The sequence below is a fragment of the Canis lupus genome, chromosome 7, assembly GCF_048164855.1.
Source record: "Canis lupus baileyi chromosome 7, mCanLup2.hap1, whole genome shotgun sequence".
NCBI classification, from domain to species: domain Eukaryota; kingdom Metazoa; phylum Chordata; class Mammalia; order Carnivora; family Canidae; genus Canis; species Canis lupus.
The window spans coordinates 61,048,843-61,068,675 of record NC_132844.1 but is presented as its reverse complement, the minus strand read 5'-3'; the positions used below and the strand labels follow the sequence as shown (position 1 = coordinate 61,068,675).

The 19,833-nt window shown below is 52.7% G+C and overlaps 2 protein-coding genes across 3 annotated transcripts; one reads left to right on the top strand and one right to left on the bottom strand.

The window, feature by feature from the left end:
* The first annotated feature begins 1,184 nt into the window (after positions 1-1,184).
* Positions 1,185-3,926, top strand: GNMT (glycine N-methyltransferase). Its single transcript, XM_072832974.1, has 6 exons — positions 1,185-1,460; positions 2,210-2,337; positions 2,765-2,881; positions 3,090-3,232; positions 3,341-3,462; positions 3,546-3,926. Exons 1-6 carry the CDS (start codon positions 1,255-1,257, stop codon positions 3,715-3,717), a joined length of 888 nt encoding a protein of 295 aa, XP_072689075.1. The 5' UTR covers positions 1,185-1,254; the 3' UTR covers positions 3,718-3,926.
* A 114-nt stretch (positions 3,927-4,040) lies between these two features.
* Positions 4,041-15,828, bottom strand: PEX6 (peroxisomal biogenesis factor 6). Of its 2 annotated transcripts, none has more exons than XM_072832971.1 (17): positions 14,906-15,828; positions 13,260-13,423; positions 12,709-12,792; positions 9,185-9,287; positions 8,967-9,100; positions 8,210-8,321; positions 7,653-7,861; positions 7,062-7,257; positions 6,817-6,893; positions 6,517-6,649; positions 6,231-6,436; positions 6,048-6,109; positions 5,699-5,807; positions 5,283-5,399; positions 5,089-5,166; positions 4,628-4,767; positions 4,041-4,493 (listed from the first exon to the last, which is right to left on the bottom strand). In XM_072832971.1, the coding sequence occupies exons 1-17, from the start codon at positions 15,785-15,787 to the stop codon at positions 4,357-4,359; spliced, it is 2,943 nt and encodes a 980-aa protein (XP_072689072.1). In that variant the 5' UTR covers positions 15,788-15,828; the 3' UTR covers positions 4,041-4,356. The 2 variants fall into 2 exon arrangements, with proteins under 2 accessions (XP_072689072.1, XP_072689073.1); XM_072832972.1 differs by having other exon boundaries at positions 15,170-15,828.
* Positions 15,829-19,833: the final 4,005 nt, after the last annotated feature.

Genomic DNA, 19,833 nt, shown 5'->3' with positions numbered 1-19,833 from the left:
CTCTGTGCTGGGCATGGAGCACCCTTGATATTCTCTCTCCCTCTGCCCATCCCCCCTCTAATTTTTTTTTTTTTTTTTAATCAACTTTTAGGGGCATCTGGCTGGCTCAATAAAGCATGGAATCCTTGATCTCAGGATTGTGAGTTCCATTCCCATGTTTGGTGCAGAGATTACTTAAAATAAAATCTTAAAAAAAAAAATTAAGGGGCAACTGGGTGGCTCAGTCGGTTAAGCAGCTGCCTTCAGCTCAGGCCATGCTCTCGTGGTCCTGGGATCAAGCCCCCAGTGGGTCTCCCCTGCTAAGCAAGGAGCTTGCTTCTCCCTCTCCCTCTCCCTCTGCTCATGCTCTCTTGCTCATTTCATATAGATAAAATCTTTAAAAAAAATTTTTTTAAAGATTTTATTTATTCAGGAGAGGGAGAGAGGCAGACACATGCAGAGAGAGAAGCAGGCTCCATGTTTTATCCTGGGTCTCCAGGATCACGCCCTGGGCCAAAGGCGAGCTCTCAACCACTGAGCCACCCAGGCGTCCCAATAAAATCTTATTTAAAAAATAAGATTGATTGATTTTTGGTGGAGATGCTGGATTTCAAACAGGGGCCTCAAACAGCAAAAAGTGCTTAGAAGCATTGCTAGTCGGTAAAGAACTGGGAGGAAAGGTCGGACGTCGCCTTAGAGACTCAGGGAAAAGCTCAGTGCGTCACCTCCAGGCCGGAGGAGCACCTGCCTCCAGGTGGGCAGACGATCCCCTGGACTAGAACTGCTCCTGGACTTGGGTGGCCCCTCCAGCATTCTTATCCCCAGATACGCCCTCTTCCTCCCTTCCAGGCCCTCCTCCAGCCGGACAAGCCTCCTTTAGATATGCTAATACCGTCCGAGCGCTGAGCTCGGCGTGGACTGGGAAGTTTTCTTTCCTTCCTTTGCAGTTTAGGTGGCGGCGGTGGGGTGGGCGGCCTCACCGCTCCCCTCCCCCACGCACACACCGCGGCTGGCCCCTCCGGGTCCTGCGGGGCCCTGGCTCAGTGGGTGGGGCAGGGAGGGCCCTTTGCCGCCGGGTGGTCGCCCAGAGGGCTGGTCTTCCCGCGGGCGAGAAGGGCCTATTCAGACCTCCCGGCCGCGCCCCCGCCCCGAGGCCGCAGCCCGGCAGGGGCGTGTCCCCGCGCTCACCTGCCATTGGGCAGGTGGGGCGGCCGGCCTCGGGCGGGCCGCGCTATAAACGCGGGCGGGCGGCGGCGGAGCCAGGCGCGCCGCAGGATGGTGGACAGCGTGTACCGCACCCGCTCCCTGGGGGTGGCGGCCGAAGGGCTCCCGGACCAGTACGCGGACGGGGAGGCGGCGCGCGTGTGGCAGCTCTACATCGGGGACACCCGCAGCCGCACGGCCGAGTACAAGGCCTGGCTGCTCGGGCTGCTGCGCCAGCACGGCTGCCAACGGGTGCTCGACGTGGCCTGCGGCACCGGGTGAGCGCGGGCCGGGGCCCTGGGGGTGGGGGTGCCGGCCGGGAGGAGGGGCTGGGACAGCCAGCGTGGAGGTGGGGACTCGGGATGCCGACGGCCGGATCCTCCCGGCGGCGCGGCGGCGGCGGCGGCGGCGGCGGCTTGGCTTTGGGACCAGACCGATGTAAGCTCTCCTGGGTGCTGGCTCTGGCACAGCTCCCGAGTCGTGGCCTTGGGCAGTGTTAACAGTTAACAATTCGTTCGATACTTGGCCGTGCCATGCGCTGTGCCAGGAGCTTTGGATACATCCATTTTTAAGGTCTTCAGAAAACCTCAAGATGTATGCAGTGATGTCCCACTTAGAGTTGCTGAAATCCTGCCCCAGAGGGGTGAAGGCCCCTCTACCTAGTGGAGAAGAGATGCTGTACTACTTCCGCGTGCCCAGGTTCCTGAATTCCAGGGACCTCAGTTTGCCTCATCTCTCAAGCGAGGGAAACCCCATGTACCTCACAGGGTTGCCGTGAGGATTAATGCACAATGACGGAGTGCCTGGCTCTGAAGGGATGCTAACAAAACCCCAAAGTTGCTACCTGGTGATAGGGAACCCATTTGCCAGGTCATTTGAGATCAGTGGAGAGGGCCTGGGGAGAGGAAGAAGAGGAATGGAGCCAAGAGTGGAGGAGACAGAAGGGTCCAGCACAGGGCCTCCTCCTTGCCTTTCCCAGGCCCCTTGACTGCCCCTCCCTGCCTCTCTCCCCTCTGGCCCTGCCCAGGGTGGACTCCATCATGCTGGTGGAAGAGGGCTTCAGCGTGACCAGTGTGGATGCCAGTGACAAGATGCTGAAGTATGCACTTAAAGAGCGCTGGAACCGGCGGCACGAGCCAGCCTTCGACAAGTGGGGTACGCACGTCCAGGCAGGCCTTCCCCGCCCGGCACCCCAGGGCCCAGTGCTCTTAATTCCTGTGCAAATTCGGGTGTTTGTTTTCCCTAAGGGGACAGCAAAATTACTTTCATTTCCCCAGAAAGGGAGGCTTAGGCACTAGAATGAGGTATCTGGTAATGAGGGGCTAGTTTTGATTATAAGTGTCTTCTCCCAAATAAAACCCAGTAAGCACAGAGCCATTCTTCCCATCACAGCTTCCTCCCCGCCCCCTTGACCCCTCCTCCCCTTCACCTTCCATATCCATAATAATCCCCTCCTCCTAACTGGATGGGGAATCCCCATGTGTCTTGAAGAGGAAACTGAGGCAGGGCTGCACTCGATGGAGAGGGGTACTGCTGGTGCCTCCATGCCACCTCGAGCTCTCCTTCCCCTTCCTGGTCCCAGTCATTGAAGAAGCCAACTGGATGACTCTGGACAAAGATGTGCCCCAGCCACCAGGGGGTGCCTTCGATGCTGTCATCTGCCTTGGAAACAGCTTTGCCCACTTGCCAGACTGCAAAGGTGAGACAGAGTGTACCCTGGAGCCTGGCCCTTTGAGCTATACCTCTTTTCACAGACCCCTGGGTGCCTGCTATCCTGGCCAGAGCAGACTGTTTTCTGCTCCTCCCTGACTTGGCGTCTGTATCCCTGGGGAGGAAAAAGCTGGGAGGGAAACTGGTGCTTGGGGCCCTGAGCGGACGCAGCCTCTTTGCCCTTGCCTGGAGCTCAGGAGATCAGAGTGAGCACCGGCTGGCACTGAAGAACATCGCGAGCATGGTGCGGTCAGGGGGCCTGCTGGTCATTGACCATCGCAACTATGACCACATCCTCAGCACAGGCTGTGCACCCCCAGGAAAGAACATCTACTATAAGGTGAGGGCCCTGGGGGTGGGATGAGAAGCCCAGAATGGGGGATGTGATCCTGGGGTCCAGCCCTGCAGTGGTTGCCAAGGCTAATACAGCCTGCACCACTACCTACAGAGCGACTTGACCAAGGACATCACCACATCAGTGCTGACAGTGAACAACAAGGCCCACATGGTGACCCTGGACTATACAGTGCAGGTGCCAGGGGCTGGTCAGGATGGTTCTCCTGGCTTGAGGTACCCACTGGGCTTGGCAGCGGGTGAAGGGGGGTGGTGCCGAGGCCACCAGTCCTCATGGTTGCTTGGGGGCTCTGTTGCAGTAAGTTCCGGCTGTCCTACTACCCGCACCGTTTGGCTTCCTTCACGGAGTTGCTACGAGCAGCCTTTGGGGGCAAGTGCCAGCACAGCGTCCTGGGTGACTTCAAGCCTTACAAGCCGGGCCAGGCCTCCATTCCTTGCTATTTTATCCATGTGCTCAAGAGGACGGACTGAGCGCTGAACCTGGCCTCAGCTCCTACAACCCTCCACCCAACATGGCCAGCCAGATCTCTCTGGGGAGGTGGGGACTAGCAGTCCCATACCCGGCCCAGCCCCAGCCCTGCAGATCCTGGGGTGCTGGGAGGGGCAAGACTGCTGTTGTGGGTGCAGGATTTGGGTTTGGGCAAATGGAAGTAGTAGCAATATAGTCTGTGCCTTTTTCAGTTCTGCATGTTTTGTGTTTATATGGGAAGGATCAAGCTCCCGCCACCGTCCCCTCCCTGGCCCTCCCCTGGGGCTTTGTCCTTCCACAAACTAGCTCTTTTCACACTCCAATCTTTCAGATCACAACCAGCAGGGGGCAGCATCCACTTTATTTTCAGCCAAGACTGAGGCTCCCTCTGGCCAAGCTCCTCCTCCCAGCAGAGGGTCTTTAGTCTTGGGGCTGGAGCTGGCCTGGAAGGACAGCTAGGCAGGGGATGATGCCCTCTGAGTCCCCATGGGGCTGCTTGGCATGTAGGGGATCTCCTGGAGATAGGCAGCCTTTGGGTGCAGCCACAGCTTGCTGAGGAGCCCTTTGCTCTCTCAGGTCTCTGTGGGGACACCTAAGTACCTTCAGCCCTTGCGGGCAGGGTCCCAGATGGTAGGAGGCTCCTAGCAGGCGGCAAACTTGCGCTGGATGCGCTTGTAGCGGAGCAGTTCCTGCTCACTGACTGAGGGCTGCAGCCGGGCAGCGGCCTGCAGTAGGTCGTCCATGGTGAGTAGCAGTGTTGAGCTCCCGGGCTCCAGCCCTGGTGGGGGGAAGGGTGACAAGGGAGCAACAAAGGCTGTGGCCTGTGTCCGAGGAGGGGAGAGCCCTGGAGTGGGCATCATCTTCTTGCCCAGAGGCCCCCAAATTGGCCTATGGGGCTGGCAGGTAGCTCACCTTCCTCCAGGTCCCGAACCCTGCGTTTGAGGGCAGTTGTCATGGCATCGGAGCAGAGAGAATAGAGGTCTGCGCCTGTCAGCTGGGGAGGACAGCGATCCAGCACATTCACCAAGCTCACAGAGGGCTCTAGCTTGAACCTGTTATGCAGATAGAGGTTTTACCTGGCATCCTCTTTTTTTTAGATTTATTTATTCATGAGAGACACAGAGAGAGGCAGAGACACAGGCAGAGGGAGAAGCTGGCTCCCTGCAGGGAGCCCAATGCGGACTCGATCCCAAGACCCCAGGATCATGCCCTGAGCCAAAGGCAGATGCTCAACTGCTGAGCCACCCAGGCGTCCCTTACCTGGCATCCTCTGTCAGAAGGCATCCCTGACCGGCTTATTCTGCACATTGCATTTATCCCCTAAACATCCCAAGGCCCAAGCCCTGTGAGAGTCTCCCCCTAGCAGGGCGTACTTGCGTGTAATGGCGCTCAGGACACGTAGCTGGGAGGCGCGGTCCTCACTCACCCCCACAAATACCAGCTTGTCAAATCTTTAGGGAAATAGGTGTAAATGTCAGGGAGCCCAGCATGAAGATGGAGGAGGCAAAGGTGGGGGTCAAGGGACAGGCCTAGATGGTCCTGGTAGAGATGAGAATAGGGTACACACCTGCCAGGCCGCAGAAGGGCAGGGTCCAGGAGGTCGGGTCTGTTGGTGGCTCCAATCACAAACACATCTTGAGTGCTGTGAAGCCCATCCAGCTCAGCCAGGAGCTGAGACACCACCCTGCAAATGAGGACATGTAGGCCAGAGTCCTTGGCCCTTCCTCAGCCTCTGCCCTGCTTGTGGCACCCTTCCTTGCAAGCTTTCTCCACAGGGCCACATGCTTGGTTGTGTCCTCTATAGTCCTCCACGCAGGCCCCCCGTTCTCCTCAGAGTCCCTGACTCAAGTCCACAGCCCCCATTCTCTTCTGTTATACTATTTCAGAACTGGAATGGCAGCAACTCTGGGCTCTGAGGACTGCTGCAACCTGTGTCAAATCCCTCCATGCTGGACCCAACTCCAGTCTGGCTCAGACCCCCACCTGTCCATCACACCTCCAGAGTCTCCATTTCGCCCCCGGCTTGGGGCCAGCGAGTCCAGTTCATCAAAGAAGATAATGCACGGAGCCGCGGCTCTGGCTCTGGCAAACACTGAGGAGAGAAAGGGACCCACAAGAGGGGGAAGCTCAAGGGTGGGTCTGAAGTCAGGTGATGGAGGAGGGAAAGCCAGGTGTGACAATTCATCACTCCAGGTACTAGGCCACCCTGGGAAGGTGCTTTGTAGAAAGCACCACGAGACTTTGGAAAGGCCCGGAGTTGCTGGAGGATAGAGGCAGCACAAGGGCCAGCAGGGTTTAGGAAGGGCTAGAAGCCTGGCCTTTCCTCACTCACCTTCTCGCACATTCTCCTCACTTTGGCCTACATACATGTTGATGAGCTCAGGCCCCTTCACACTGAGGGAGAGGATGGGATTCATCAGATGCATGAACACACAACTGACTTCTCAGTCAGCCCTTTCCCCAGCCTGAGGCCGCTCCCGGTCTGCCCACCACCCCTTCCACACCCCCTCGCCACCTGAGGAAGGTAAGGCTGCATTCGGTGGCTACTGCCTTGGCCAGGAGGGTCTTGCCCGTGCCAGGGGGACCATGGAGCAGAAGACCCGAGCGCCTGAGGCCCAGGCTCAGCAGCTCGGGGTGCTCTAGAGGGAGCTGAATGGTTTCCAGAATCTCCTTCTTCACTTCTTGCAGCCCGCCCACATCATGCCAGGACACTGAGGGGATCTAGGAGATGGAAAGTGTGTGGTTGGGACATGGTGGTGGATAGAGCTCCTGTCCTACCTCCGAGGACCTGGAGTCTCTACCTTGGGGGCTCCAATGGCCTGGGAGTGAGCTGTCTGCAACTGCTCCAGTGCCTGCCCAAAATCCTCAGCCAGGAGGGGAAAGCCAGCGGCACATAGCTCCCCCTCATCCTCCTCACTCAAGCCACCTGCCAAACTGTAAAGAGAAACCCAGGAAGACCTCTGGAGGAGCTGACCTAAAAGCATCCTCTCCATCAGGGTCCTGGTTCCTCCCTACCCCACACCACCCCCTGCCCTTGACCAGCTCCCACCCAACTGTATTTCCTCTTGCCTTCTTTTCCCTCCCATGCCCAGGTTCCTTACCCTGAGTTCTTGATCCTGGTGCAGGCTACCCGGCTGCTGTGGGTCAAAAGGGCATAGAGATCCCCTACCACGAAGCCCTGGGGAACCGCGGGAAAGGGTATGTGAGCAGAGCTCAGTAGCCAGGAGTCCCAGGGAGGCCAGTCCCCCAGCTGTAGTAGAGGCCCAGTGTTGGTGCCTTGTGGTCTTCTACCCATACCAGCGGGACAGAGAAGGTGGGGAGGCCCGTCCCCTGCCCAGGGACTCACCGCACACCTCCGTGCCAGCTGCGTCAGGTTCACCTCTTGGCCAAGGGGGAGGTGGGCAGTGAGAGCCTGAAGGACACTGAGCCGCTGCCCCTCTGACAACACAGGCACCTCCAGCTCGTGAGGGAACGCTGTCTGCACATCAGCAGGCAGGTCCTGGGCCTGGCTGGTGGTGGCCACGACCATCAGGGGCGGGCAGCTGCAGACACAGGGAGGGTGCTAAGGGCAAGAATGCGGCTGGCAGCCCTGAGCACTGTCTTGTCATGAGGCTGGTGCAGTCGGGGCACAGAGGTGGGTGGGTGGGTGCTGGGATAGGAAAGGGAGGTGAGCACCTCAAAGCTTCATGGGACCTGTGCTTCCCCCCCTCATAGATGGAACTCACTGATGGTAGAGGCTGTGTTTTGTTCTTTGATATACTGCTCCACACGAAATACTAGGGACTGCATCCCCCTCCCTCTGGATACCCTAAGTTCCTCAGCTCAGGACTCATATATGGGTGGGATGTCTGAGAAGCTGTTGAGGGAGAGAGGACAAAAGGCTGGAGGGGGTGAGGGCTGGGCCCTGCCTTTTTCCAGACCCAGCTCTGCATCATACCTGGTGAGGGGGTCCTCATCCTGGAGGAGGTGACACAGCGTGGCCACCACACGGGCGTCCTCACCTAGCCCATCACGGTTCCGGCCCAGAAGGTCCACGGCTGTCAGCAACAGAACCACAGGCCGGCAGCGCCGAGCCCGGGAGAAGGTGGCCTGCAGTTTTTTCTCCACAGCCCCGCTACTGTCTGCACAGAGGCTAGAGCAGGGCACCTGGGGAGGAGGCCCCAGTGGTCTCAGGCACATGTGACTGAGGCGGGAATGGCGGGGAGAGGAGCCAGAAGAAGATGCAGGCCATATTTTTTTAGAGGGTAGAGATAGGGGAGAAATTAACCCTGTTCAAATCCTACCTCTTTTCCCTAACCTGGACTATCCATCCAAATCTTTAAACCCCTTCCTTTTTGAAAGTATCTTTTGGTAGCTGAGAATTCTGGAAATATGCCTGACCTACTGGCCCACCTGCCTGAGGTAGCAGGGCCAGGCTAGTAGCCAGAGGGGGAGAGGAGGAGAGAATCTGGGCTGGGAAGTGTAGCTGGGGTTCAACTCTCCAGGTACCCTCACCTTCAGTAGGTGGAGGCCGAGGCGGCTGCAGGCTGCAGTGACAGCTGTGGTCTTCCCACTGCCAGGGGGACCCCGCAGAAGGACGCTACTGGTTCCTGTCAGCAGGGCACCTCTGTAACCAGAGAATGAACACTTGTCTCCTCCATTCTGCTCAAACTTACGAGCCCCCCATAACATAGGGACCCTGGATCTAGAAAGCAGACACTTTCTCTCTCCTTGTGGCATCCCCTCCTTCAGGGATGTTTCCACATGGAGAAGCCGAATTTCTCATGCCACCTGCAGTGTCCTGGCAGGGCATATCCAGTAGCCAGGACAATTGCCTTTTGTCAATGCTGCCTTCAATGTCATCAAAGCCTTGACTGTTATGTCTATGCATTGTATTGAGAGGAATTAGGGAAAGGTCTGTGTCTACACTTAGGCCAGTGGTATGAGGAGCTGTATCTTTGGGGGCCAGGGTGGTGAAGGCCAGAATGGCTAGTGGGCTTCCCCAAGGGGAAGGGCAGTCTCAGAGACAGCTGTCCCTGGTGGAGATTGTTCCTCCACAGCCACCTTGGAGGATGGAGGTTATCCCAGAAAGGAGCCCAGGAGTCTGCTTACAGAAAGGGCATGGGCTACTGGCCTGGGCATACTCGTTTGAGGGAGGTCCCCTCAACCCTACACTGGCCAGCACATTAGGAACCACTTGTCTAGCCCACTGCCCCTCCAGAGATGTCCCGAGCAGGCTTTTCTCACACCCAGAGGCTGCAGCCTCACTCACCCTGGCTGGAGGCGAGGCTTCAGAGCAGCACAGAGCTCAGTCACCAAGGTCTCCAGGCCTGGAGGAGACAAGCTGTTCCAGGGAGTAGATTCTCCTGAAGTGAGCCTGGGAACAAGGCTCAGGGTAGAACCCACCTGTGAAAGGTGGGAGGAAGCTTTAGTGTCTGGAAGCTGTTTCTGTTCCCTTTGCCAGCTCTACTCCCATCCCCCGGGCCTCACCAAGTACAAGGAGGTATGGGTGATGTCCGCCAGGTAGGCACTGGTGGGCCCATCTGGAGCTTCCCCAATGGTTTTCTTCACTTTAAAAAACATCTCCCACCACCTGCAGGAAAGAAGCCCAATGAACCCAGGATCCAGAGCCCACATATACCCCTCCCTAAGGACAAGGTTGTTGTCTCATAGAGGTCTGCTGCAGAGGCAAACTCAAGAAAAGCATGAATAATTGCCCCCAGACATGGCAGGTGGTAAGGAAGGGGCGAGGAATAGGGGGCGGGGGGGAGAAAAGCAAGTGATCTTTCTTCTCTTGCTGGCTGGCTCATTCACATTTTGAAGGCAGAAGGGATAACTGCCCTTCACATCCCTCATGACAACTATCAGAGAGCCTTGGGGATGTATTTAATGGCCACCCATTCCAGTGAGAAGCCACAGCTGAAGGGGCACCTGGGTGGCTCAGCTAATAGCATCTGCCTTTGGCTTGGGTCATGATTCCAGGATCCTGGGGTCAAGTCCCGCATCAGGTTCCCTGCAGGGAGCCTGCTTCTCCCTCTGCCTATGTCTCTGCTTCTATCTCTCATGAATAAATAAAATCTTAAAAAAAAAAAAAAAAAAAAAAGCCTTCCAAAACCTCAGCTGAAGTATCCCTTGTCTCTTACCCAATAATTCCACTAAAATCTAATTGCAGATCCCTTATTAAAGACATCTAATGGGGACGCCTGGGTGGCTCAGTGGTTGAGCATCTGCCTTTGGTTCAGGGAGTGATCCCTGGTTTGGGGATCGAGTCCCACATTGGACTCCCTGAGAGGAGCCCGCTTCTCCCTCTAGGTCTCTGCCTCTCTGTGTCTCTCATGAATAAATAATTTTTTAAAAGACATCTAATGATTAATTCTTTTTGGCTGCACAGAATTATCTGTGAAACTTGAAAATCATCTCCCACATATTGTATGATTTCACTCAGCAGCTTGGTAACTGCTGGGGGCCAAGGGAAGGAAGGAATAGGGAGGGACTGTTAATGGGTACAGGTTTTGGGGTGATGAAAATGTTCTGCAACTAGATAGTGGTGTTGGTTGCATAACCTTGTGAATACAGTAAAAGCCACAGAATTGTACACTTTAAACGTGAATTATATGTCAGTTTTTAAAAAAGTAATCTCTATGTCCAATGTGGGACTTGAAGTCATGACCCCAAGATCAAGAGTTGCATGTTCTACTGACTGACCCAGCCAGGCACCCAACTCAATTTTTTTTTTTAATTTTTATTTATTTATGATAGTCACAGAGAGAGAGAGAGAGAGAGAGAGGCAGAGACATAGGCAGAGGGAGAAGCAGGCTCTATGCACCAGGAGCCCGATGTGGGATTCGATCCCGGGTCTCCAGGATCGCACCCTGGGCCAAAGGCAGGCACCAAACCACTGCGCCACCCAGGGATCCCCAACTCAATTTTTTAAATTAAGACTACATGGGCCCCAGCCTCACCTTGACTCTGCTCCAATAGGTCTGGTGTATTTTTTGAAAGCTCCCTTGGCCATAACCAGGGTTGTGCAGTCCCAGGCTAGTGTTAGAGTGAGTTGGGGCTACTCAACCTGCTCCTCTGCAGAGTAGTTACTAGCCCAATCTTCCTGATAAAGAAATGATGAACTACTCCCCTTGTTTAATTCTCTGGTGGAAAGGCAAGGACTTGGCTCAGACTATAACTTGGGCCTCTCTAAGTTCTAGTTGGTGCAAATCCCTTTGTTCACATTGTTTCAGTAATAAAGCTGCTTCCTCTGGCAGCAAAGTGGGACGTGTGGGAATACCTCTGGGTGGAGGGGAGAAGCATACCAGATTGGTATTCGGAACTCTTGCAATTATTAGGGTAGGCAGTTACCGTGATAAAAATTGGAACGTAAGGAAGCCTGTGTCTTACTGTTATTCAGTATAAATGAACAGTGAGTAGGTCTAGAACCTGGAATCTCAATCCTGAGTCACAGTGCACATGATAAGCAGTGGAATCCAAGGGGGAACAGCACTATGGGGGGTTAAGGGGAACTCCTCCCTTCCACGGACAGCAGTAGGACCATCTCAGTGAGTACAAGGATCAGACCTCTGGATATTGCTGGGAAACGCTGGGTTGTGTTCTCAAGAGCCAGATGGGAGACAGTGGAGCTGGATCCTGGTGGCTTGCTCCGGGGAAGTGAAACTGTGGAAGAGCCTGAAGAGGCTACATCACCAACTCTGGAATTCCGTTCCAGGGATCACAGGAGCCTCCTAGCAAAGCTTCCCTTACCAGGTCTGCAGGAGGAGGGCTAAAGCACTTGTCTGTCTGTCCTTGGACCCACCTGCCCACCCTAACCCTGCTTTCCAGGATCTGCTCAGGAGACAGAAGTGTGTGCTCAGCATCCAGGGGAGGGAGGGAGGTCTCTACTGGGCCGGAACAGCAGAGATTCAGGAATAGAACAGGCTTGCTGGTCTGTCTCAGAAGGGCCCCAGTGCCTGCTTTTCTTTTAAAGTACAAAGGGTGGAAAGCTAGCCTGTAGATACTGACTATATTTAAGATGCAACAGAAGTGGGAAGTGGCTAATACGTGCCAGCCTGGCCTCAGTTGTAGATTTAATTTGGGAAAGCTCAAAGAGGTGCCATAAACATTAAATGGGGTGTGGGTACCACAGCTCTGAACGTTGACCAAGGATGAATCAGGCACTCTAGACAATACATGTCTTGGCAAAGGACCCAGGCTGGCTAGGCCAGAGACCTTGGGCATGCCAACTCTTTATTTCCAGCTGGTCCCCCCACCTCACTGAAATCCCCTGAATGTTGGATTAGCAGGTCTATCAGCTGTGCTCTCCTAGTACATTGCTATAGGAAATCAATCTTGGGGTATCAGGCTACATAGTCTCCCACTTCACATAAAGCCAGAGCAGTCTCTGAATTATTTGCCTCACTCTTTTACATGCAACCTCTGTGACCAGGGGCTACAGGGAGGAGAAAGGTTAGACCCTTTGTTTGGGTGCTTGGTTCAGTAATGCTAAGTTTCTCACTCTTTATTCAGGAAAAGGAAAAAGAGAAGGCCTCTCAATGACGGCAGGAATCTGTCTCTCCGCCGTTTTGGGAGATAGGATTGAAAAGCTGCATGTATACACACCATTAATTAGGGCAGAAATCAAAGCCTGGGTCTCCTTATGTTGAGTATATGGGAGGTGTGGCCTGAAACCTGGCCCCAAAAACACTGAGGTTGAGAATGAAGCAAGGAATCTCATGTTAGTCTAGGCCCTTAAACTTCACAATGCTTTCCTTTACCTATGACCACCCAATAATTTGAGGATAAACACATCCCAAGGGCAGCAGGCAGTGGTTCCTAATCTTTTTTTAATCCTGCACTTATTTGAGAATCTGAAGAAAGCATGTACCTTTTTTCTGGAAAAATGTACAGAACAATACATTTTTCTTATATACAAAATTATTCCATACAACTCATGGGGAGGGGATCACAGAACTCTTACACCCAGATTAGGACTCCCAGCTGGGATAAGATAGGAGGCAGCTGCATACCTGGGCAGTTTTTCTGGGCTTCCTTCCAGGATCTCTACTTGCCCAACTGTTGGTACACACAGAACATCCCCTTCCTGGACTGCCCTGCAACACAGCAGTGGCCTTGGTCAGCTCACAATGAGAGTTAAAGCATGGGCCTGGCATATCCCCGCATATCCACTCCCAACCTACAGACTATAAGGGCCTACCCCCTCTCCCACTCAGAGATCCCATGCAGTTATCCAGAGAACAAATCTGACCTAGAATGAGCTGGGGGGAACAGCACAGAGGCTAGAAAGGGGGATCACAGAGCAGTGAGGGGTAGAGCATGATCCTGGCTCTTTGGGTGCCCTCTCAAATCAGAGAGGTTTCTCAGTTTAGAATGTCCAGATTCACCTCATGGTACCAATTTCTCTTCTATTGACCGCGTGCCACACCAAGAGGCATCTAGCCACAATATTGCCTACAGTGTGGCTCTGTAAAGTCAGAGTCTGTGGGAACTTGTCTAAGGCATAGGAGAGGAGGAGAGAATGGGTGAGATGCTATACTCCTGAAAGGGGTAAGCAGCTAACCTGGGTGTCTGAAAGTGCCGGTAAAGAACATGGTCGTAATTTCCATTAGTGCTGTAGTGGGGAGAGGATACAATTTCGATGTGTAACTCTTTGGCAAACAGAGGCCCAGACAGCACTGAGCAGCTTCCTTTGTCTTCAGGGGCGCCGGAGCCTTCTGAATACCTCTATTAGAGAAATAACCACCACCTTATAACCTTCCAAGGAGTCAGGCTCTGCCCCATCTTAACTTTAGCAGCCAATTTTTCTATTTGCACTCTCTATCCACAAGAACTGTGGGAGGGGAGGCCTAAGGTAGCCAAACTGAATACCTGGATCTTCCCTAGAAACAGAAACCTCTCCTTGTCATGGGCACCAGGAAGAGATTTCTGACTCTAGCTCCAAAGAATTCCCCAGTAAAAATAACCTTTCTGTGATACCTTTAGGTCGGCCCCCAAGCCAGGAAAGTGGTAAAGACATTTAATTCCCATAAGTCCTTTTGAGTCACACCAGGCAGTAACTGGGATTGCTATTAATTGGACATTAGTGGGGACACTGAATTCAGGTTGTGGGAAAAGGCTATGATCTCACTGAAGCTCAAAGGGTCGGTTCAGCCAAATGAGCTCCAGTCTGAGGACTTCAGTTTTTCCTCCATTCAAAAGGAAATCCACACCTGACTCCCAGTTATGCATATCTTATATCCCTCTTGACATCTGATAGCATGAATTGGCTATGCCAGCATTATTTAATAGAACTTTTTACAGTGATAGAAATGTCACCTCCATGTGCTACTGAGCATGTGACATGTAACTAAAACAATAAAAAAAACCTGAGTTTTAAATTTTATTTAGTTTTAATTAATTTAAAAAGCCACAATGTGGCTAGTGGCTTCCATGTTGGACAGTACAGAGCTAAACCATACATCTAAGTGCCCAATTAAACAGACTATATTTGTCCCCCCAAATACAACAATCTTTTTGAGGTAATCTCCTTAAAGGCAGAAACCAAAAACTTCTCTTGGGTATATTTAATAAAATATTAAAATCAAACACCAGGCACTAAAGATAGTAAAGAGCCCTTCCCTTCAAGGGATTTACAATACATAACTGAGGATTAGACAGTACATAATCATAACTGAACAGAAAATAAATGCCCCGAGGAAAGGTACAAAACGCTACAGGAGGGAGAAGTCAAGTTAAATGCGTGGTATGATTATGTAAGGCTTTAAGAAGGCAGCATCTTTAGATGGGCTTTGAAGGAAAGAATGGTAAAACTTTAACAGATTAGGCTAGAAGAGCAGGAAGGAATGTGAAGTCAAGGATAAATAAGCATGAGTAAAAGAAATGAGGTATCATCCTCCATATTACTCAGTACAATTCTGGATACGCTGTAGCAATTCAACAAACAATTGATTAAGTAGATTACTGTATACAACCAGTGATTAATAATGATTCTCTCCTTTCACCTCAATAGATGGAAGGAAGCCTTTCCCATGCCCCACTACACCATGGAGGATTACATTTTGATTGTAGAGAATAGATAAATAAGACTAAGAGACATTAAGATCTAGCAAGGGACTTATATTCTACAGCTCTCCTCTTCAAATTCAGTCGAGATAGGGAGAGGGAATAAGGAGTGGAAGCATTCCTGACCTTAGTCCTGTATCCTACCTGAATTTTGAGCTCTCCTACTTCCAAGGGATCACAGCCGAGATTAAAAGCAAGAGTGGCAGGCACGAGGGCCAGTCCGTCAACGAGGGGCTCTCCTGGCTGCCCAGAGCCGGGTCCCAGCTTTTCAGAGAGGTCCCAGCGAGGCTCTAGGACCTGCACCCTGGCCAAGTGTGGCTGGGAAGTGTTTGACGACTCTCCGGCCCGGGTCACCCACACCCATTCGCCCTGGAAGAGGCCCAGGCTACGGAGACAGCTCCGGCTTACCCCCAGCGAATCTCCAGTCCCTCCCAGAACTCCCCGGAGTCGCCGGACCGTGCAGTTAACCGCGAAGGAGGACACCACGGGCGGCGGTGGAGGCCGGCTGCAGTCCCCGGCCTCCGGACCCAGTTTGGCCCGCCCACGGAGCTCAGTCACAGCTAGCCGCGTCCCTGGGCCCAGCAGCCCTTGCAACGCCGGCCGTGTCTCCAGCACCCGCGGCCCGGGCACAGGCAGGGCCTCTCCGCGCCGCACCAGCAGCGGCCCGACTCGCGGTCCGAGCCCGGGCCCCGGAGAGGTGCCCAGCAGCGCCCAGCCCAGCGCCGGCGGCCGCCGCACGGGCCGCGCCCGCACCCACGCCCCAGAGCCCAGAGCCAGAAGCCGAAGCAGCGCGCGGCTAACCAGCAGCTGCGGGGGCCCGGGACCCTGCTCTTCCGTCTCCGCATCCGGCCCCTCCAGGGCCGCCACTAGCAGGGCCGGCCCCGCGGGGCTCTCCCCTGCGGGCCGCAGGGCCAGCACCAGGCCCAGCCCCGCCGCAGGCCACGGGCCCCCGGGGGGCAGCAGCACAGCCAGCGGGGGTGCCTCGGTCGGGAAGGGCTCCAGGACTCGCAAAACCGCCAGCGCCATGGCGACAGGAGACCGCCGCGGAAGGCGCAGGAAAGCCGCTTCCGGGGCCAGGCACCGCACGCCGCTTCCGCTCCCGCTTCCGCTTCCGCTTCCGCCGGGGGGAGGGGCGAGGGGTGGGCGGGGCGCCGGGCGCGGGGAGCGAGCTCCCGGAGGGTGGGCGGCGTCTGGGTGCCGGGGGTTGGCGCCTCGGTGGCAGTGACTCGCTCGCTGCCGTTGCGTAGTCCTTTTGAGACAGTGTTCGCAGGCCTCTGCTCTCTGCGCCTGCTAGGGGAGTGAGGTCCTCTCAACTCCCGCCATGCGCTTAAACAGTTAATTGAATCATCATCGAACCTTCAGCGTGCCCGAGACCGGCTTGTCCCGGAGCTGAGAGCGCTGGGTGGAGCGTGTCGGAAGGAGTGCAGTCCTCAGTGGAAGCCCTGCAGCATCCACGGTGGAACTGTAGGCACCGAGGTTCGGGAGTTGTGGGGAAGGCTGCAGGAGGGACTGGTGGGATGAAACCGTCTCAGACGTGCTTATGGATATACAGTGGCTGCCGCCCGGATTACCGCAGGTGATTCGGTAGCCCTGGAGTGCTCGGTGCTGCCACACCTGTTCCAGCACATCCTACACAAAATACACGGTCCAGTGTTCTTGTCCTGTTTGTTGCCCTGTTCGTTCTACTCCCACCAAACTTGAAGTGAAGACAAAGCAGCTCCAAAACCAGTTGCTCTCCCCAGCCCAGGAATCGTTGCAGACCGGAAACCCACGTCTTCTCTGCCCTGTAGGGTGGGGTGGATCTGTGTGTGTGTGGGGGGGGGGGCAGTAAAGCAGGCAGAAGAGAGGGGTTCAAGGCTTCAGTCTTGAGCAGGAATCAACAGCTCCCTTCCCAACTTCGCTGTTAGATTCCATCCTTGTCTCCACCTCCACTGCTCTGTACCAGACAGTTGGACACTGGCAGGCCACACTTCCAGTTACTAACAACAACAACAACAACAAAAACAAAATATTCGCACTTAGAATCAATGGATTGGTTGGTGGTAAGCTACTCTTTCTGAACTTTGCAGTCTCCTCTAACCACTGCCCAACTGCCCAACTTTCTCTTTTCCTTCACAGCTGAACAACTTGAGGCAGTCTTCTACTTTGTACATTATAAATTCTCAAAAACTTCCTGAAAACCTGAGTGTTGAATATTGGATTTACATGTTATAAGACATTTTTTATTTATTTATTTATTTATTTATTTATTTATTGACATTTTTTTTAATATTTTATTTATTCATGAGAGACACAGAGAAAGAGGCAGAGACACAGGCAGAGGGAGAAGCAGTCTCCCCACAAGGGAGCCTGATGTGGGACTCGATCCTGGATCCTGGGATCATACTCTGAGCCGAAGGCAGCCGCTCAATTGCTGAGCCACCCAGGCATCCCAAGATAGTTCTTTTCCTAGCAAGATAAGAAAGCATTTTTATACATTTATTATTTTTTGTTTTTTTAATTTTTAAATTTTTATTTTTTTTAAGATTTTATTTATTTATTCATAAAGACACACACACACACACACAGAGGCAGAGACACAGACAGAGGGAGAAGCAGGCTCCATGCAGGGAGCCGGATGTGGGACTCCATCCCAGAACCGCAGGATCATGCCCTGGGCTGACAGCAGACGCTTTAACCGCTGAGCCACCCAGATGTCTCTTTATGCATTTATTTATTTTTAACTTAAAAAAAAATTAAGTAGGCTCCACACTGGGGCTTAAACTCATAACCCTGAATTCAAGACCCCAGATGAGATCAAGAGTTGGATGCCCAGAATAGGATACCTCGGTGGCTCAGCACTTGAGCCTCTGCCTTCTACTCAGGGCATGATCCCAGTCCAGGGATCAAGTCCCACAATGGGCTCTCTATAAGGAGCCTGCTTCTCCCTTGATATCTTCACCTCTCTGTGTCTCTCATGAATAAATAAATAAAATCTTAAAAAAAAAAAAAAAGAATTGGATGCTCAACTGACTGAGCCTCCCAGAAAATATTTTTTAAATGTCTGATTGTAGTTCCTGGAGGTACTTCTAATCTTAAATTTGAACTTGCCCAATTCACTTTTTTTTAAAGATTTTGTTTGGTTTCGTGTTGTTGTTGTTGTGTGTGTGTGTGTGTGTGTGTGTGTGTGTTTGAGAGCACACAGGCCTGCTTGAGGTGAGGACAGAGGGAGAGGGAGAAAATCTTAAGCAGACTCCATGCTGAGCATGGGTCCTGACTCGAGGCTCAATCTCACAACCCTGAGATCACGACTGAGCCAAAATCAAGAGTTGGGCCAACTGAGCCACTCAGGCAGAACTCTACCTTATTTATTTATTTTTTAAGTAATCTCTATGCCCAACATGGGGCTAAAATTCACAACCCAAAATCAAGTCACATGCTCCACTGACTGAGTTAGCCAGGTTCCTAGTCTAGTTCCAGATCTCTCTCTCTCTCTCTCTCTCTCTTTTTTTAAGATTTTATTTATTTATTCATGAGAGGGATCCCTGGGTGGCGCAGCGGTTTGGCGCCTGCCTTTGGCCCAGGGCGCGATCCTGGAGACCCCGGATCGAATCCCACATCAGGCTCCCGGTGCATGGAGCCTGCTTCTCCCTCTGCCTGTCTCTGCCTCTCTCTCTCTCTCTGTGACTATCATAAATAAATAAAAATTAAAAAAAAATTTATTTATTCATGAGAGACAGAGAGAGGCAGAGACACAGGCAGAGGGAGAAACAGGGCTCATGCAGGGAGCCCAATGTGGGACTCGATCCCGGGACCCCAGGATCACCCTCTGGGCTGAAGGCAGGCAGGCACTAAACCGCTGAGCCACCCAGGGATCCCCATAGTTTCAGATCTTTAAAAGAGCATGTAAGAATGTACTAGGGACCTGAATTCACATGGATGAAAGTTCCCATTTGGTAGTTCTGAACTGTATTATGTGGCTCTGTCCTTTGCTTCCCAGAGGGACAAAGAACTGGGAGGATGGTGGGGTGAGTCCAAAAACGATATGCCTGTTTTACATAGGCAAGTTCTAGGTCTCAGGACTACAGTGCTCCTGTAGTTCAGCACTAATGTAGACACAAATATCCATCCACAAATAAATATCCTTTCTTCCCAGGCTTTTCCCCCAGCAAATAATGGTTGGCATGCAGTCACCTTCATACTACTTTGAATTGTCCTTAATCGTTGGGAGCCAAATACTATTTCTATAAGATAGGAGCAATGTCTGTTGCCTTTACTTCCATATCTCTTGCTCACTCTTCAACCATTATAATCTTCCTTCTACTTCTCTAAAACTTTCCTTTAGAGATCACCTACAACTTTAGAATCGAAGTGGTGTTGTTTGATCTTTATCTTAATCATTCCCTGGAATCCGGTACTATTGAGCAATCCTCTTTTACTTCCTTTGCCATTAGGACACCAGTTTTCTACCTATATCTCTGATGGCTTCAGAAGTCATCTTCAACTCCTCCCTTTCCCTTACCGTCTTCCCCACAATCCAGTGAGTCACCAAATCCTGTTGATTCTACACATTTCCCAATTTTGTCTTTTCTTTTCCCTGCCATGGACTTTGTCTTTTAACATTGCTCTCCTAGTCAAGAGCCACAGCCTTTTTCTTGAGCTTTCTCCAGTTTCTTCATATAGTCCATCGTCTAATGGAGTCCACTTTCTGAAACACATTCCTCCAGCCACCTCTAGGGTTGTGAAATTTATTGCATTGTATCTTAAGCATCTGTTTATACAAGCCTGTGAACTTCACCAGACAATGAACTCCCTGAGGGCAGGAAATGATCTTATCCATTAGGATACTGGCTTGGGCAGGATGGAGGTAAGGGATGGTATATCCTAAAATATTCCAACAAGAAGGTAGTTTTTTCCACTGTATTCCCAAGTGTTCCAATTTGCTGGTTCCACAATCCCAGGACACATGCGATAGGAATGGGGACCCTCTTTCCAAAATTGTAACAAATCCAGGATTTTCGTCTCATCTCACCAAGGTCCCAGCTAGCCAGCCTTCCCCTTTGATTCTCTGCAAGCCCCATTTAGGAAACGGA